Source organism: Anser brachyrhynchus, assembly GCF_964034855.1.
Source record: "Anser brachyrhynchus genome assembly, chromosome: 1".
NCBI lineage: Eukaryota > Metazoa > Chordata > Aves > Anseriformes > Anatidae > Anser > Anser brachyrhynchus.
In genome coordinates this window covers 47,678,406-47,696,081 of record NC_137694.1, presented here as the reverse complement: position 1 = coordinate 47,696,081, position 17,676 = coordinate 47,678,406, and the positions used below count along the sequence as shown (strand labels likewise).

General features: G+C 50.6%; 1 protein-coding gene across 4 annotated transcripts in view; it reads right to left on the bottom strand.

Annotated features, from left to right (window-relative positions):
- Positions 1–8,962: 8,962 nt before the first annotated feature.
- NTN4 (netrin 4) overlaps positions 8,963–17,676 on the bottom strand; it is a 39,231-nt gene continuing 30,517 nt past the window's right edge. For 3 of the 4 annotated variants that reach the window (XM_080552277.1, XM_080552274.1, XM_080552276.1), the window contains exons 7-10: positions 17,261–17,376; positions 16,318–16,386; positions 14,323–14,493; positions 8,963–10,636 (exon numbers count right to left, since the gene is read on the bottom strand). In XM_080552277.1, the coding sequence (XP_080408403.1) occupies positions 10,500–10,636; positions 14,323–14,493; positions 16,318–16,386; positions 17,261–17,376 (493 nt within the window). In that variant the 3' untranslated portion in view covers positions 8,963–10,499. The remainder of the gene's footprint in view (positions 10,637–14,322; positions 14,494–16,317; positions 16,387–17,260; positions 17,377–17,676) is intronic. The other variant, XM_080552275.1, reaches the window with a different exon arrangement.

Below are 17,676 nucleotides of genomic sequence, written 5' to 3'. Positions count from 1 at the left end.
ATATGTTATTCAAGGGACTGGAATTTCTCCTTCAGGTACTATGCCTTCAGGCCATCTGTGCTTCACACACAATCACAGGTAGGGGCTTGTTGCATTGGCAGAAACATGCACTTAATTAAATGTTATTCTACTTCTTATTATAGTAAATAAGAGAGCTCAGCAGTCAGTCAGCTTTAGCATATCCTAATTTTTCCTGAAAAGCTTTGCCCTGGAGCCAGTGCTGGAGTGAGCCTGCGACAAAAGGGACCACTGTCCTCCAAGGGTGGCCCAAGATGGGTGGATTTTGCCCTCTCCCCAGCAGTGCACCAGGGTGCTTTTGCTGATGGTCCAGCCCTCACTAGAGCTTCATCGCCCTGTTGCAGACATCCAGCCAGTCCCTGTGGCCTGGGGGGTCACGGGCCTGCTTTATCCTGGAGTGCTGTGGAAAGATGAGTGGCACAACCCCTTGCACTTGGAAAAGCCACACGGTCCTCTCTGCACCTTTGCAGAAGGTGGCGATCAGCTGGCCTTGGCTGCACAGCCTGCGCTCACCACAACGGGTGTCCACCTCGGGGCATCCCGGGGCCCATTCAGAGACTTCAGCTTTCCTCTCCAGCTGGCTTTGTCACCATGTGTGTTGTGGCTATTGCGTTCTCATTGTATATTATAGGTTAAAATATTCCCATGCTGGATCATCTTCAGCTTGCACGTTTCAAGAGCCAGCAGGTTGAGATCATCTCCTGATGGATGCCCACAGAGGAGGGCTGTTTTTTGTGGTATAACTTGAACCAGAATCATGTTTCATTTGGGTTTCTCAATTCACCTTACCCTTAGACAATATGAAGAAGTTAAGGTAGTAAAGGACACATTCCCAGGTAGCTGTACTCAACGTGTAGGCACTGACTTTCTTGCTGGACCTTGGCAGGGTCTTTATGACACATCCACAGACAATGTCTCAGGGGACAGAGCACGTTCAGGGCATCAGAGATGAGCGTTGATAAAAAATTTCTACGTGTAGGTCGATGGATCTATGGCTTTGTATAGGGAAAGGATTTTGAGGGGATCACTGAGCAACATCTTTTGTGCTGAGTGTTTCCAAACCATGCCGTGTGCCACAGGGCTCATTCATTTGACTGGGAGGTGAGCGTGCTCCACTCCCACCACTCTCCACAGCACTTCATGGGACCATGCCCATATTTTGATCCCTAAACGCGTGGCCTCAGAGTGGCTGGCTGCTGGTCTCAGCCTCTCCAGCAAGCAAAGCATGATGTTCTGCCTGTCTGCTTGCAGCTTTTGCCTTTCTTCTGCCCTCCTGCTCCTCTATCGCCACTGTAAACTGCAGTTCTGACCTTTTTGTCCTCAGCAAGCTATTCATTTAAAATACAAATGCTGTCCTCAAAAGCAGTCATTAATATGAGGCAGCAAATTCTTTTCTTTGTTCTTTATTGTTGATTTCCACCGTTGGGAAACCGGGTGGCAGGAGAGCCACATAGCTGCAGGAGCAGCTTGCTAATTGCATACTTTCGAATACTAATTTGTACGGGTTTGCTTGGTCACAAAGGGAAAAAGAAACAAGCCAGGGGGTGATAAAAAAATGTCAAGGTTATAAACTCCGCAGAAGCTGGAATTTTTATGAATTCTTTAAATGCAAATTGCGGGCCGATGGCCGCACATCCCCTACCCCCCAGGGAGCGTGGGCAGCGCCTGCTGCTCGCCCCGCGGGCCCCCGGCTGGCACCCAGCAGCGGGAGCCCTGCGCTGCCCTCGGCTGCCCGCAGCAGGGCCGGCCAGGAGCCAGCCAGCCCCCAGCCCCGCGTGGGGTGTTCAGCTCGTTCAGGTGCCCAAGCCCGTGGGTACTGCTCCTGCGAGACGATGACAGGTGTTTTTTCGAGTGGTTGTCTGTTTTGCATGCTTCCTTTATTTTTTTTTCCTCTGTATTTGATTTATTTCTGTAGATTCTTCCTCATTGCCAACCGATGGCTGTCACTTTTCTTCTCTTTTTAAAGGCAAATTTTTACACTCTCTCTTCTAAGAAGTTTACAGTGCCCCACAGGCTGTTCATGCATACAGGGGGGATGTCTCCGCCTGAGGCAATCAGCTCTGTCCACTCGGATGTCTCGTCTCCTGCCCTGTCGTTTTCAGTAGTCCCAGGCTGGAGAAGAGCCCCAGCAGCAGGAGGAGTTCAGGCCGCCTTCGTGTCCCCATTGCAGCACCCTGATGCCCAGCGAGAGCCGTGTGTCCCCCTGCTCGGCAGCAGGATGATGAAGGCCTGGGTGCCTGTCAGGGTGTCCCCATCACCACCGCTGCCGTGCGAATGTCCCAGGCGGACGGCTCCAAGGACCTCTGCCGGTGGTCCTGCGGGAAGGACGCGCCAGCAGCCGGTGCCAGGAGGCACCTCCCCGGGGTGCGGAGCTGCCACTGTATCAGTGGGTAAAGATAGCAGAGGGCTCCAAGGCTGGGAATGTGAGGGAGGCAAAGCTGAGGGAAAAATGTACAAACTGTGTTATTTTGTGGCTGTTTGCATTGTAAGGGCAACTATCTGTGTTTGTTCTCTCTTCTGTTGTCACATAACATGATAGGGAGTCAAAATGGATTTTGTTGTGTACCCCTCACATTAAAAAAGTCTGGGAACTAATACCTGAGGTTTGTTTCTCGGCCTATAATGGGCAATGCAGTAGATCCCTTGACAGGAATATTTTTTTTCCTTTTTTTTTTTTATATTTTATTTTTTATGCAATGCTTAAGATGATTGACTAATTCATTTCCTTAACCAAAAAAGAAAGGATGAGCCAGTAACCTTTGTGGCTCATTATTATTAAGATTGTGCTCATTCAGGTAGCAGAAAGGATAGAACGGGACTGGAGGTCATGCTCAGCAGCACGCCAGTCATTAGCACAAAACCACTTTGCCACAACACGAAAGACCACACAGCACCCTTGGTTTTCCATGGGTGACCCCAGTTCACTTCCAAGCATCCTACAAAGCCTGTGTCAAGCTGGCAGCGAGCGAGTGCGGCGGTGCCCTCACCATGAGAGTGCTGCTGGTTGGAAGCGCCGTGCCCCAGAATACGCCCTGCTGCCACCTCACACACAAACTGCAGGATGAAGCACCAAGTTATCTCGGTTGTGTATGCGAGCTTAACACTGGCATCCAGCTGGCAGGGCCTGGGTAGCTCTTAAATATGTCAACAGCTTCAGATAAATGCCAGGATAGCCTTGTGAACAGGAACCCCAATGGTATTTTCTCTTGTACTGCTGCTATATTAGTTCTGTTTATTTTCTCTCTATTTTGGACATTATATAAAGAAAAAAAGAATCCTTGAATCTATAGAGAACTGAGTGCTAGAAGGAGAAGTCTGAGAGTGCCAGCTGGTTGTTCCTCCTCTGTTCCTGGGTAGTATAACTGGTGCGTGTTTGACTTTTTCCAAATCACAGCGGGTTTAAATGACACGTATGGTATGTCCTTGGTGCATGTCATCATCTGCCAGCTATTCAAGGATTTCTAAGGATTTAAGCTTGCTTAGTGTTTGAACACAGGATGAGCAGCGATTTCTGTTCTCTGGCATGCGTAGGGCTTCCTTGGGGGTGGAAAGGGAGACTGCAATTCAGGGCGGTTCTCATTTATTTAGTATTTCCCTGTACAAAAGCCGGGAGTTTTCCAGCGCTGCTGCAGCCTGCCTGGGACGCAGTCATTTGTGGAGAACTCCTGGCTGCTGCCGGGGTTATATCGGCATGTAACAATACCTGTCTGGCTCACGAATGTCAGACAAAGCTGTCATAAATCTCTAAGCCCAGCAGTAAAATTAATGGGAATTGCAGGGAGCAGGACCTTGTCAGCTTCATAATAGGGTTGTGGGTGGAAAAAAAATTCTCGTGCTTTCCTTCAGGCGTTAGGCAACCGAGCAACTGATGCTCTGTGGCCATTATCCAATTATAAGTGCTTTTTGCTCAGAAGCATTCGGTAGTTATTGCTTTTAATGTGTCAAAGTTAAATAGTCACCAGCACAGAGCGAGGGCAAGGGAACAGACCTGGGCCGACAAAACCCGGCGTGGCGGCGGCGGGGCCCAACCTTTTCCCCGCTCTGCAATGTCCATCTGATCGGTATCAGCCGGGGTGGGGCGTCCTGTTTACATCCCCGAGAAGGACTGGCGGTGCTGGCCACCCCACCTTGCTGGCAGGGTGAGGGGTCTGGACCCCAAGCACCGGCTGGGACAGCCCCAGGCCCCCCGAAAAGGGGGAGACCAGCACTGAGACCGGCCTGCTGCAGGCAGCCGCCTCCGCGTCATGTTGAATGGTGTTTACACCACGTTTCAGGGTTTCTGCCGGTCACCCGCCGTGACCAGGAAAATATTTTTGTCCCCTTGGCCGCATAACTTGGCTTCTGTTTTCTTGTTGTTGTTGTTTTTTTCCTCCTGCCTGTGGAGCTATTAGCCACGGCCAGAGCCAAGGCGTGGGGCAGGATGTGCTGCTTGTCTGGAGGCACGGACACGCGGATCAGCTGCACGGCTTTCAGGAAATTTTCCGGTGGCTGGCACGTGATCCGCCATACCATGAAATGGTCAGCACGGCCACTGCGGGGTCATTCCCGAAATGCCCCAGCACAGCCAGGCTGCTCCGGAGGCCGAGGGCCTTTGGCAGTGCAGGGGGCCGCTGGGTGCCGACCGGCCGAGCCTGCTCAGAGCCTGTGGCTGGCTGCCTGCCATGTGCATGTCAGTGACCAGCCACCAGCTTGTGGCCTCCCCGCTTCGCTGGCCAGGAAGCCCTCCTGCAGCTCTCAGCCCTGGGAGCATAAGGGGCGAGGGCAGCCATGGCTGGGGTCCCACGTCCCTGCACCTGCCTGCAGCAGTGCGGGCACCTGCTGACGTCCCCACTTGTGCTTCAGCTCTGTTTAACATCCCTGCCCCTGCGAGGGTGGATTCAGCCCCCTGCTCTGCTTTCTGAGTGCCCTTGGTGGCACTTTTTGAGCTACCAAAGCACATTTGTGTCTTCTGACCTGCAGACCTGCCTCTGCAGGGGGAACTGGGCAGCTGTAACACCCCTCTTGGCACGCTCCTGGGTCTCTCTACAGCTCCGGTGGGTGCAGGGGATTCTTGTGTGACTGGCACCTGCCACTGCCACCTCATGTCAGGGGGGCAAAGCTCTGGTCCCTGTCCTTGTATGTGCAATGAATTTTGCTTATCTTCTGCAGGTGTTAGGAAAGCCCACATAAAGGTTACACAGCAGATGTGACCACATGGAGGCCATACAAACACTTGAGGTCCAAACACGAGTTACACCTGATGCAAACAAAGGAGAGGAGAACCAGCTCTTATGAAGAGCAGAAACAGAGCAACTGCATTTCTACAGCTACATATTTTAAGGTTATGATGTTAAAGATATCTCCTACTGAACCACATAGAGAAGACGTGTGAATCCAGCATGGGAAATACAGGCATGGGAAATACAGTGATGAAAGATCCTTACTCCTGTCCTTAGAGGTTAATGCCAGACTTATGGATGGATGCCTGATTTTAATCTCTTTTTACTTTGTTTCAGTACCTCAGCATGTGTCCCATGCCTGAAGCTGGACTGGATTTTGCACCTGCTGAAAGGGGTGCACATCCACAGCAAATCAGTTCAGGGAAACGTCACTAATGTTTTAGGAAGCAATTTTATTCTTCTCATTAATTTTCATACAGATCCAAGGGCCTTTTGCCAGCCCTGTTTTCCAGATGACTTAGAATGTAGGTCCTGTGTTCAGTGAGTGCACATGAAGTCTACGCATAACACTGAGAGAACAGAAAAAAGGAAAAAATGTTGGCAGTGCAAGCAGCCTGCCCAGGCCAGCGAGCTCAGAAATGTGAGCAGAGAAAAGATATCTGGGAAATGCAGCAGCAAGGATCCTGTGGGGATGCACGGCACCCACCTACACCCACACTTACACCCCCTCCCAGCAGCCTTCTTGTACACCTCTCCTACTGCTCAGAAAGTGTCCTCACAGAGCTTGGAGATGCCTTGAACTGCAGGGAACAAGACTTGGGCATGCCAACATCTTCTCTGGCCTATGTGCATCAGTGGGGCTTCAACGTATCTGTGAGCACATCACCTCTGTGGGCACATCACCTCCAGGAGTACAGCACACCTGTGAGCATATTTCATCTCTGAGCACATCACATCCATGAGCACATCACATCCATGAGTACAACACGTCTGTGCACACATCACATCTGTGAGCACCCAGCATTGTTCTTGCTCTAAACAAGCCACTGGAGTGACAGAGCAGTGAGGGGCTGGGCACAGCCTGGAGCCGGGCTGGGCACGTAGAGCAGCTCCCCAGTGCCTGGTGCTGCACGTTACCCTCTTGACCACGCTAACATTTGCAATAAGCCAACAAGTTTTCCATATATAGTACATTTCCCAGCTTGTGAGTCTTGCCGAGGCCTCACTGCCCTCCCTTGCATCAACAAAAGGCATTCGTAATGTTTCCATGCTGAACTGTGGGAAAAGAGCGGCAAGAAGCGGTGACCCCTGGGTAAAGGCATGCTTTGGAAACACCGTCATCGAAAAATCAACACATCCGTCCAGGAGGGCCACAGGCAGCCGACCTCCTCCTGCCGTACCAGAGCCAGTGCTCCTCTGGATGCTGGGGCAGCAGCCACTGGACATTTCTGAGATGTTTATCCACTGTTGATACTGAAAGTCAATATGATAACTAAAAATAGAGATTAAAAAAAAATAATAAAACGAAACAAAAACAAAAAAGCAAACCTGACAACACAACAACACTGCAGCTATTTGTTCCCGAGTTGTTATGTTTACCCGTACGGGCCCTGCTCTCCATTTGGGCGGTCTGGTAGTACCAGATGTTCAGTCACGTTCAGCAGCACGGTCGCATCCCAGAAGGTTTTGCCCCGCAGCACGTCTATATTAAACACGCCTGTAACTTTCCAAGGCGGCTGGAGGAGCGCCTTCCTCTGCGGCGAGCGCCAGCTGGCCAGGACGGGCCCAGCGCACGCGCCACCAGCCCAGCCCCGAGCCCTGCACGGCTCTGGTGGTGGCAGGAGGGCACAGTGGCTCTGCAGCTCACCGGTGCTTGGGCTGGGAGGTGACAAGGACGTGGGAGGCCTGGCAGCAGTGCCTGGGAGGTGGGGGAACGCCTTGCGCAGGCCCCCCTCAGGCAGCTGCTGTGGCAGGGCAGGATGTTGCCGGGGCCGGAGGCGGCTTGTCCCCCGTTCCTCCGCGTGCTCGCAGCCTGTAGGCATGGTGGTGTCTGGTGGGGTGGTCGTGACAGAAAGGTGCAGGCTCACGGTATAACATCAGAGGTGGTGAGGTGAAACGTTTCTGACCCACCACCTGGTGTTTCCTGCAGAAGCACCCATCACAGGAGGCCCTGCAGAGCCGGGGGAAAACTCACCCTGCTGGCGGGTTTTTACTTAGCAAGAAACTGTGTGTGTAACGTCATGTCCCTGAGGGAGGACGTGGGGTGCCTCAGGGACATGGGGGTATGGCCTTCTCCAAGCACCAAGCGTCACGTTATTGAAAACTAATGGGCAAATCTGGGTGGCTCGTCCTGCTTTTTTTCTACAGGTAGCAGTGATGGCAGACAACAGTGGAGAAATCTCCACGTGCTCAGCAGATTATTTAGTTTAGTATGTTGTCCTGACAACCCTCATGTCACAGGATTTGGGCTTGGTGGAAGGAGGGACTGAAATCCTGTAAACACGTGCTGGCAGGGCTGGGTGTCTCCCTTCTCTGAAGAGCTTATGGGTGAACACACCAGAAAGAGCAAAGAGGTCTCCTGTGTGTATCTTGGGAAAATTTAGGTTTGGGTCCTATCTGGACACGCTGGGTGGGCCGGGTTTGCTGTGTCTGCTTTGTGTCTGTGCTGTAGTGGCAGTTGGCTCCAAAACACCTGCTTTACCTCCTGCAACCCAAGCGCGTGTTGCCAGCTGAGAGTCATCCCTGCAGTGCTGACAGGGAATGGGAGTATGGCACCTGCGGCAGCCAACCTCAGCCCTGCTTACTTCTAGTCCTGTGTTGGAAACAGTGACACTTGGAGGCAACACAAGGCTCCTTTCAGTGGCAGAGATTTAGATCAGATGTTAGGACAAAATTCTTCACTCTGAGGGTGGTGAGGCACTGGCACAGGTTGCCTGGAGAAGCTGTGGCTGCCCCATCCCTGGAGGTGTTCAAGGCCAGGCTGGATGGGGCTTTGGGCAACCTGATCTAGTGGGTGGCATCCTTGCTTATGGCAGGGGGTTGGAACTAGATGGTCTTTGAGGTTCTTTCCAACCCAAGCCACTCTATGATTCTCTATGATTCTATTTATTCTATGATAAACTCACTGAGTTGTGAAGATTTATGTCCCAATATGCTTTTCTGGCTGGGAAGGGCTTGCCTGGCCACCTTGCTGCTGTGAGGTTATCCCACATGAATGGAGGCAACTACTGATGTCGGGTTGCTTTCTTGCTTTGCTGATGGCTCAACTCCGTCCTTCGCTGCAGGTACAGTCAGCCTTTCTGCAGTAGTGTGCCAAGTCCCTGACTTAGCCCTGTTGTGATTTCACTCTGCAGTGCTCTTGAACACATTTTGCCACAGTGTTTGCTTCCTACAGCGTTTTTTTTTTTTTTTTCCTTTACAGTTTCAAATATTTCAAATGTAGGCAGCAAGCCTGATTTCAGCTGTCCTTGACTTGGTATTTATCTGTTACTGCTCTGCAGATCAGCCACCAGGTTTGTACGGATGCAAGGATCCAGCCAGCATTGAAAATATTTAGGTAGCAATTCCCCCTCTTTTGAGAAGGGCTTATGATTAAGACTCCTCAAAGAGACCTGAAGCTAGCTTTCTGTAAGCCATCCACGTGACTTGGCTTTTTACCATATGGCAAACGTTACCCCCAGGGAGGAACATATGCCCCACAGCAGCTTCTCTTCACACTTAGCTGTGCTCTTCAGTAGCATGAAGACCACAATGCCAGTGGCATAAGCAGGAGCAGGAGACGAAGCTGTTGAAATCATAATATATTTATTACATAGATGAGATATAAAAACAAATTACCAAAATAGTATCATTTTTTTTTTTGTGAGTCCACAGGACCTTGAAAGAAAAATACATATGTAAAGCAGATTGGTAGACTTGTAGCTTTTATGATGTTGTAAGTCTGCCTTTTCTTTCCTCTCATACTCCTGAACAAAATACACTCTATGCAAGGTGGTTTAAAGATGCTTTACAGAAAAGATATACTTTAGTGCTGAAAACTGCAGTAAACTGTGCTATATTCCATACTGGTGTTAATGAGGAAGTATAATGGCCATATATATTGCAAACAATAACACAGAAGAAAACAAATCAAACATTCAGTTTTAAATACTAACATAAAAATAAAATAAACTCCAGGCCCATCGTGAATCACTGGGTAGGGATATGTGAATGGGAGTCCTTTCCATTCTCCGGATCCACTCCTTCTCCTGCAGGCAGAGTTTCCTCCTCTGGCAATTGCATTTTTATTCCAAAGTCTCTTCTTTTCGTACTGCTTGCCAAGTCTCGCTGGAGTCCTGCCCATGGAGTCCAAGCGCTGGTCTGAAGCTGGGACTTCAGTGCAAATGCTTACTATCTTTCAGACTGCACCCTGGGATGCTCTGAGCGGCCAGTGCCAGGCTGGCTGTTCCCTTTATGCCGTCAACGCTGTCCAGCTGGGGCGTCTTCAGGAGTGCTTCTGTTTCAAGAAGGTTTTCTCAAGTGCCACCTTCAGCCTCTTCGTTCCCCAACACAATCCGGCCTTCCACACCGTGAAGTGGCAGGTAGTAAAGTGCTTTATACAATGAAATATTTACAAGGGGCTGGGTTCATATTTTAACACTTCAAGGACAAAAGCTCAGAGGCGCCGTGCCCCGCGGAGCCGGCTCTTCTCCGCAGCGAAGGCAGAGAGCCAGCACCCGCCCTGCATCACACGTGCACGAGGGCAGAGGAATTCACGCCACCTGGCAGGTCTGCCCGCACGAGCACGAGCAGGGGGTTGATCCCCTGCAACCTCCAGTGGGATGGCGAGGTGAGGAGCAGGCAGCACCCAACCCTCTGCCATGGGGCCTGCCGCCAGCCCTGCCTGCCCTGCAGCTCCCTCTGGGAGCCTCTGGGAGCGACTCCAGATCCATGCTGGTGGCACTGGCAGCGGTACTTCGCTTCCCAGCTGCAGATCACAGGCAGGTTTTCCCCCCGGTAGGTGGAAATATAAGTCGGGGTGATGGGTGGCTTCGTGGGTGTTGCTCTGGCGCTGCCCTGGAGCCAGACCAGAGGCCCCCCTTCCTTCTGTTCCCCTCAACGCAACAAAGAGCCGGGCTCAGGGAGCGCCTCGCAAGGAAGCTACAGGCGAGTGAAAGGGCATTGACCAGGAAGGGTTAAATTAGACAGCGCCTACAAATCATAACGCCTCGCTACGCGTTTTGGCACTATTTTCTTACGTTCCAGTTTTCATCCTAGAGATCTTCCCTCTGTGAAGGCTTTTGCATTTTGTGCATGAAGAAATGCCCTAGGGGTCGCGCACATCTAGTTGCAGTCTCTTTTTAAAATCTCCAGGACCTTTCTTCCAAGAGCTGACTTCCACTGGTGGACAAAGCTTTTCATGTTGACGATGAGCCTGCCCGTCCGCACGTCCTCGTGTCCTGCCACCAGGTACTCCAAGCCTGCAAACCAGCAAAGTGGTCAGGGACTGCACAGCGCTGTGTTCAGGGGGGCTACTAATGTGGCAAAAAGCCTGAACTTATAGTCCTGAGTAAAAAAGCACTTATATGGATAAATATTTACACTTATGACTTTCAACTGTATCTGTATATCTACACCTCCATCTGTACCTATGCAAAAACAATCCCAGAGGTGCAGCTGTGACAGAGATGCCATATGCAGGCTTTGATTTTGCCAGCATCTAAATATGAATTGAAGTTGAGGTCTTGCGGCTGGCAGGACAAGTTTCAATACCTTGTTTACGAACTGATGTTGCACTCATTTGGCAGCCACCTGCCTCAGACCTCCCTTAATACCTGGAAAGTGGTCAGTTGAGCTCATTCCAGCAGTGACTGTGCAGGGTGGCCCCATGCTTGTGTACTGCTCAAAATCCTCCTGATGCTATGCGGTAAATGGAACACAGAGGGGAGAAAAGCTTTCCTTTCAACCTCCTTGTAAAAGTACGTTGTATTTTCTCAGAAATGACATTCCCAGTGATTTCCATCGCGGCTGTTTGGAGCATTTGTCTGCGTGTGTATATATTGAGTGGCACACAAGCATCCTCCCCGCACCCTGGCACTGCTGGGATGTAATGTACCAGCCCAGTTTTCCAGCTGGATGCTGGTGGGAGGGTGGAAAGGTGCTCCTGGCTCTGGGGCACGGCTCACGGGGCACTTGGAGCCATGCAGAGGTTGCCTGGGGGAGGACGGGGTGAGGCCGCCCCAGGGCAGGTGGGGGCCCAGGGCCCTTCCAGTCACCCAGCTCCAGCCCGGCCGCAGCAGGCAGTCTGCTCGTGTTTTCTTGGGTTTTTGTTTTGCTGCTCATAAGGGAAGGCTGTGGCGGGGGGACAGTGTCCTCTAGTTAAAGGTCAAGCATGTTTTCTTTAATTCAATACAATTTGTTATCTACTCCATCTGAGCTTCTGGGCACACACATCCTCTCTTCTGCCAAGTAAACACAGGATATGTGCATGGCAGGAATAGCCTTTGTGAGACCTTCATTTTGGCCATGTCAATCCTGCTGTTGTAAACATCGCTTTTCAAGGGCTCCTAAATCTACTCCCTCGAGAGAAAAATGTGGCACATGCTCTCAGAGAGAAAGCTAATATTGCTTTGGCTGCTGACTCTCTTTCTGTAGGAAGATTCAGCCTCCTAGATTGTCAATTTGACTTCACAGAACTGTACAACCAAAACAAAATGAGCAACTGAGGTGCCACAAGCCAGCACTAGAGGCTGTGCGCTTTGCCTGTGTTGCTAGCAGGGAGCGCTCTGCTCGTGCGTGTGTGTGTGTGTGGCAGAGCTGAGATTTGGACAGGCTCCTGCTCCCCGCAGACAGCCGAGATGTTGGCATCTTTCTGTCCTCCCAGAAACCCAGCCTGCCCCAGTGAGCCTGTGTGTGAGGGAAGGTGTCCCAGTGTGGTGATCACCCTCTCACAGGAACCTCAGCACATTTATCATCTTGAAACAGCCCGTGGAGTTCTGATAAATGCAGGGAGGTTTTATTTCGTGTCAGAACCTTTAAGAGCCTATCCTCCATTTGGTATCACTTCAGCACTGTGAAACACAACACAAATTTGTTTTTCTTTCTTCTGCTTTTATATATTTTTTTAATCTCCTCTATGTTTTTAGGAGATGTGATCTTCATTACAGCTATATGTCAGGAAATTGCTTTGTGTCAGCTTGGCTTTTTATCCTGCTGGTGGTGCTTTACTCATCCAGAGGTCACAAGCTCTACTCTGAGAGAGGGTTAAATCTGTTAATATGGTATTTGGTATTGCAAACCACCCAGTAATGAATGTGGTAACTAAAGGTAATCATGAGATTGTAAAAAATATTTGGGATCCTTTTTTTTTTTTCATTTTGAAGTGATTGATTGATTGATTCTTTAAGGTGCACTCAGCTGATGTTTTCAAGTTTCCTACCAGGACCAAGAGATATTCCAAACTTCACAGCTGCTTTTTAATATGAAAGCTGTGATAACTTTACGCTGATGGGACTCCAGCAGCTGCATTTCAAGAAAACATCAAGCTTTGCGATGTAAGTCGTGAGAGCTGGCAACATTGCAGATACTGGAATGGGCTCCCTGTTTGGGATGGGACCCAAGCAGCGTGCACCGCTGCCCTGAACCAGCTGCTGTGACTCCTTCTGCAGCTGGCAGAGAGAAACAGGCTCCTCTGCTGCACCACGGGGAGAGGCTGGTCCACTAAAATGCAACGGCCTGCAGTGGAGAGAGCTCAGTGGACACTCTGCAGAAACCTAAAATATCATGGAGGTGATGGTCGTGTGGTGTGGCAGCGATGTTGTGAGTGGCCAGGAAGGGGATAACTCCCGATGTGTCAGACACATAAAGACAGTCGCAGCCCCACTCCTCCGCTGGTGTCTAAGCAGCAGCGATCTTAATGGACTCTGTGTTCGCTGCTCTCTTCTCCTCTGCTGGGGGAGATCAGGGAAGCTCCCTGAAGCTTACAGGCTCACAAAGCTGGGTGTCAGGTGCGGGGCTGCCCTGTGCAGTCAGTGTCTGAAAGCTTATGTTGCTTTCCTCCAGGTTTGTTAAGGCAGCCGCACCGGGGGTTTTTCACTTGGGTTTGCATTGCATACAGAAAATTAAAACATCTTTATCTATTTCATTACAGATTTATGGTGTTTTGCCACTATCCAAAGTCTTGCTGTGCTTAAACAGTGAAGTCCTGCCTAATGCTGCTGATCCATCTGACCCTTGCACCTGACCAACTGCAGCCGTGCTATCAGGGCAGGCTGCCTTCAAAGCAAAATACTCCGGTGGACATGAAAGAAGACTGCAAATGCCTCATCAATGAGTAACCTTTCTGTGTGATTCAGCCTTGCAGACAGCACCTTCCCCCTGAAGGAAGCTCCTAATGCTGCACACGTAGAAGAAATCTCAGTACTGAAGTCAACGCTTTGATCAGTGATTGCCAAGCAATGTATGCACCTTAGAGAAAGAAAATCCTTCATCTGAGTTTGTAACTCTTGGTTTATCTTGGCGCTGTAAAGAAAGCTGTGTCAACCGTATCTTAGTTTTGCTCTGCTGAAGAAAACCCTGACTATGGATTTCCCCTCCTACCGGAGACTGCATGCACTGTTTAACCAGAACTGATTATACTTCATTTCAGTGAAAGATAAGAAAAAACTATGAAGCCAAAGCTCCCCTTGCACTGCGTAAGAGAGGCTCTTCTGAACTTTGCAGATGCTAATTAATGTTAGTTTGAAAGAGACATCTTCCCTTGAGATTAGACTCTATCTTCAGTACAATATAATGACACAGATTAGATTTAACTGTGCTTTTATGGATTCAAATTAGCATTAATTTTGGAAAGATATGACATATAGTCATGGTGCAACATCCATCTACCTCCCTGTGGGAACACACTGAGACTGGTACAGCTGTAATGCTGTTACTATGCTTCAGGAAGAGCAATTGTACTTGCAAAAGTCTGCAGAATGAACCAAGGTTTTCTCTACAAAATTCAAATTTGACAGTGATTGCTGTTGGAATCCAAATGATTTAGAAGCCAATACTTTAATGAGCACTGGGTTGCAGTTTTAAACTCATTGGCATGAGGGGACTGAGGGTTGAGGATGAAATCTGTATGAATACAGTGGGGATGTACTTCCTAGGGATTCAAACCTACCGGGATTGAGGATTGGACAAGTGCAGCCTCTGTTAGTCCAGGACTCAGGGTAGAGCATCCTCTTGCCCCGCAGGATCTTCAGCTTTGTAGATTTCAAGACTTTCTTGATCTTCACATTGACTTCAGCATGGGAGCCCTTGTCATGCGCTGACAAGATCTTCGTCTTTATCACTGAGAAGATAGGAATTAAAAAACAGCAGTATATAAATAATTTACAGTGGTCTTTTTTGTGTCTAGTGCAGGTCTGGGTGAAACGGTGAGACAAATGACTTTGTTACACTGGCATTAGCAGGATGCTCCTGGCTGGGGAGCACAGCTGCAGGGGGAATGCCCACATCCCCACACCTGTGGGCAAGGACACCGCCCGCTGGTCTGGCCACGGCCCCTGGACTTGCCACGCAGGCAGCGGGAGAGGTCCCACGACCTCATTTTCAAAAATTGTGAGGGCCAAGATTTCCCCCAGAGCAAGCCTTGGTTTTAGGGATGGGCCTTGAGGCTTTGCAGGGCTCTGGGCAGGCAGATGAGGCAGCAGGCAGGGATGTGAAGGGCTGTCCCCATCCTGCCTTGGTCCTCCTGCTTTGAAGAACCGCCACATCCAAATGCAGAGACTGAGACGTTGGTGGGGACTGAGGCAAATCATGGAGCATTTTTTGCTCACGGATACCCACAGGCACACCCCAATCATTTGGTATCCCCTGTGGGATGGGGTTAGAAGCGGCGCACCCCGTGACTGCCAGCAGTCCCCATGTGGTGGAGGCTCAGGGCCCAGGTCCCACACATCAGCCAGCCCTGGACCACACTGATGCCTCCAGTGGTGCTTTATTCAGCGCTGCACATTATGAAGCACGGGGAAACCTTTCCTCCTACGGTATGGCCTCCTGGAACTCGTGATGAGCCCCATAATTCATCTGTCTCTCCAGCTGAGCTGACACCTTTGCATGCTGAGTGATGAAAGGGTGGGAAGCCTGAGTGCACTTTAGATAAGATTTATGAACTTGGGTTTTTCGTGCCTTTTTTTTCATTTCTTATCTTTTTCAAGATTAAACACAGTCACTATCGCAGCCAGGAAGCAAAGCAAAGCAAAATCAGATTTTTTCTAATATCACTAAGCCAGAGCTATATTTCAACAACTCGCGGCCCCTTGAACTTCCCTTTGTGGGCTGCTCCGCAGCCTGCAGAGGTGTGGATTATCTCCCTGCACATTTTCAACTTTAGTGCAAGATGAAACAGGTGCAAGAAACCTCTGGAAGACTTTGACGGGAGGGAGTGCTGCACAAAACATTCCTTGCTCTGCAGCAGTATGAGGGAGGTGGTTCACTGGCACAGACCAGAGAGGTCTTGGGAAACAACGTGCCTCCTCTCATTCATTCAGATCCAATGTGCAATGCCCACACCACCCCACTGCATCAGCCGAGCTCTGCTGACAGGGTGAAGCTCCCAGTGGCTGCCAGAGCTGTCTTCTCTGTGTGTTGTCTTCTGTGGTGATCCCTGTCTCTCCTTCCACTCAGTGTAAGTCAGATTTAGTGGCTTCTAGACCTCGTGTGGGGCACCCGGTCTATACAGAGATTTTCAATGACTCATTTTTGTTAACAGTGCTCAGGGCCCTTCCAGCTCTTGCCTTCCCATGATTTCGGCACAAGGGTACTTTGGTAGCAAGAGGGGCACTGAACAGAGCAAGGTGCTTCACCCAGCTTGACTAGGCACCACGGTATCTGTATTCCTTGGGAAGGACAAAGATCTGTCCGCATGGGACTGCAGGGCTGACACGCTCTGTTGCTGAGTGCGTGCAGAGATGTTAGGGGATACAGGGGCTTGGGACACCGCCTCCATTATCCCCCGAACAGTGATTGAGTGCCAGACTGTGTCTGTATGCTGGAGTTTGCTCTCAGGGGATGCTGCTCCCCCCTGGCCAGCTGCAGAGAGAGGTTTGGTCCATACCATACCATACTTCTGCAGGACCTCCCTGTAGGCCCCCACCACCTCACCACAACTCACCGTAGGTGTACTTCATCCCACAGAAGACCTTGGGATTGCCCAAAACTTGCTCTTTACATTCGCATTTACCTGTGGGAAGAAAATGAAGCAAATGGCTGTGAATCATGCCTCCCAGCAGGGAGCTTTGCAGGGGTCACGAGCAGGTAGGAGACCTCTGCCACCACCAGTGGTGAGTTATGTGGGCCTGGCTGGGGAGAAAACGAGGTGTCGGAGGTGGCTGCTGTGATGTGCAGGATCACAGACACAGCCCCTGTGCTACAGAAGGGGCTTGGCCACATCACCGGCACCTGTCGGGGGTTTTCATGCGGTCCACAACCCCCTGCAAAAAGCCCTGTTTTCAGATCCAGGCTGAACACACAGCCTTGGTCCGAGGGCAATCATTCCTTGTTTACAATTTGAAGAGAAGGGAAACAAAGGCCTTATTATGTGGCCTCAGGATGCAAATAACATGCATGTCTTTCCCTGTGGTATTTTCCACACTGTAATGTACCAGACACGATTTTAGAAGGAAACGTCGCAGAGGTTAAGGCAGATTAATGACTTCCGTGATCTTAGAACAAAGAATAACATGATATACTTATTTATGCTTCAAATTAAGTTGCCTGGACAAACGATGGAGCTCTCTCCTCGACTAACTCGATTATCGTATCTGTAAGATTTTATCATGCCACTCTCAGCAAACGCAGGAAATTACACCTGCCTGCTTGGTTGCTTCGTGGGAGGCCGAGGCCATCAGCGGCCACCAGGCCGTGGCATCACCTCGTCCAGCCCAGCAGGGCGTGGGGCAGGAGCCTCCCCAGCTGGATCTGCACCTGGAATACCGGGCAACGGCGACTCGCACCCCCAGCACCACCCATGCCAAAGCGGGGCCTAGCGGGGCGCTGGGCACAAGCCGGCGGCTGGCGGAGGGATGGGGCAGGGGCAGGCGGGGCCCTGGTCCTACCGGAGTGCCGCAGCGCCGAGAAGCCCTGCTCGTCCTCCCAGCCCCAGGCGGGCTCACTCTCGTTGAACGCCGGTGGGAAGGGAAGCGCTTCCTGGTGCCAGCTGGTGTCCGCGCTGCTGGGGTAAAGGGAGAGGGTCAGCCATCCTCCTGCTGCCAGCAGAAAGCAGTGTAACTGACAGCCCGTGCAGCTTTGGTGGTGATAAACGCACACAAGCGAAAGGGATGACTGAGGGTTGTCAGAGTGGGCCACGAATCCAGTTTTAGTTTAAAATCTGCTACAGGTATTTCCATGCTATAAATATCACCAGTATGGTAGGAAAGCATGCTATGAGATCCAGGCAGCGGGCTATCGTTCAAACACACTGCCTTCTAGAAATCAGAGCTCGACCACCCAGAGCAGTCAATGCAAGCTGAGT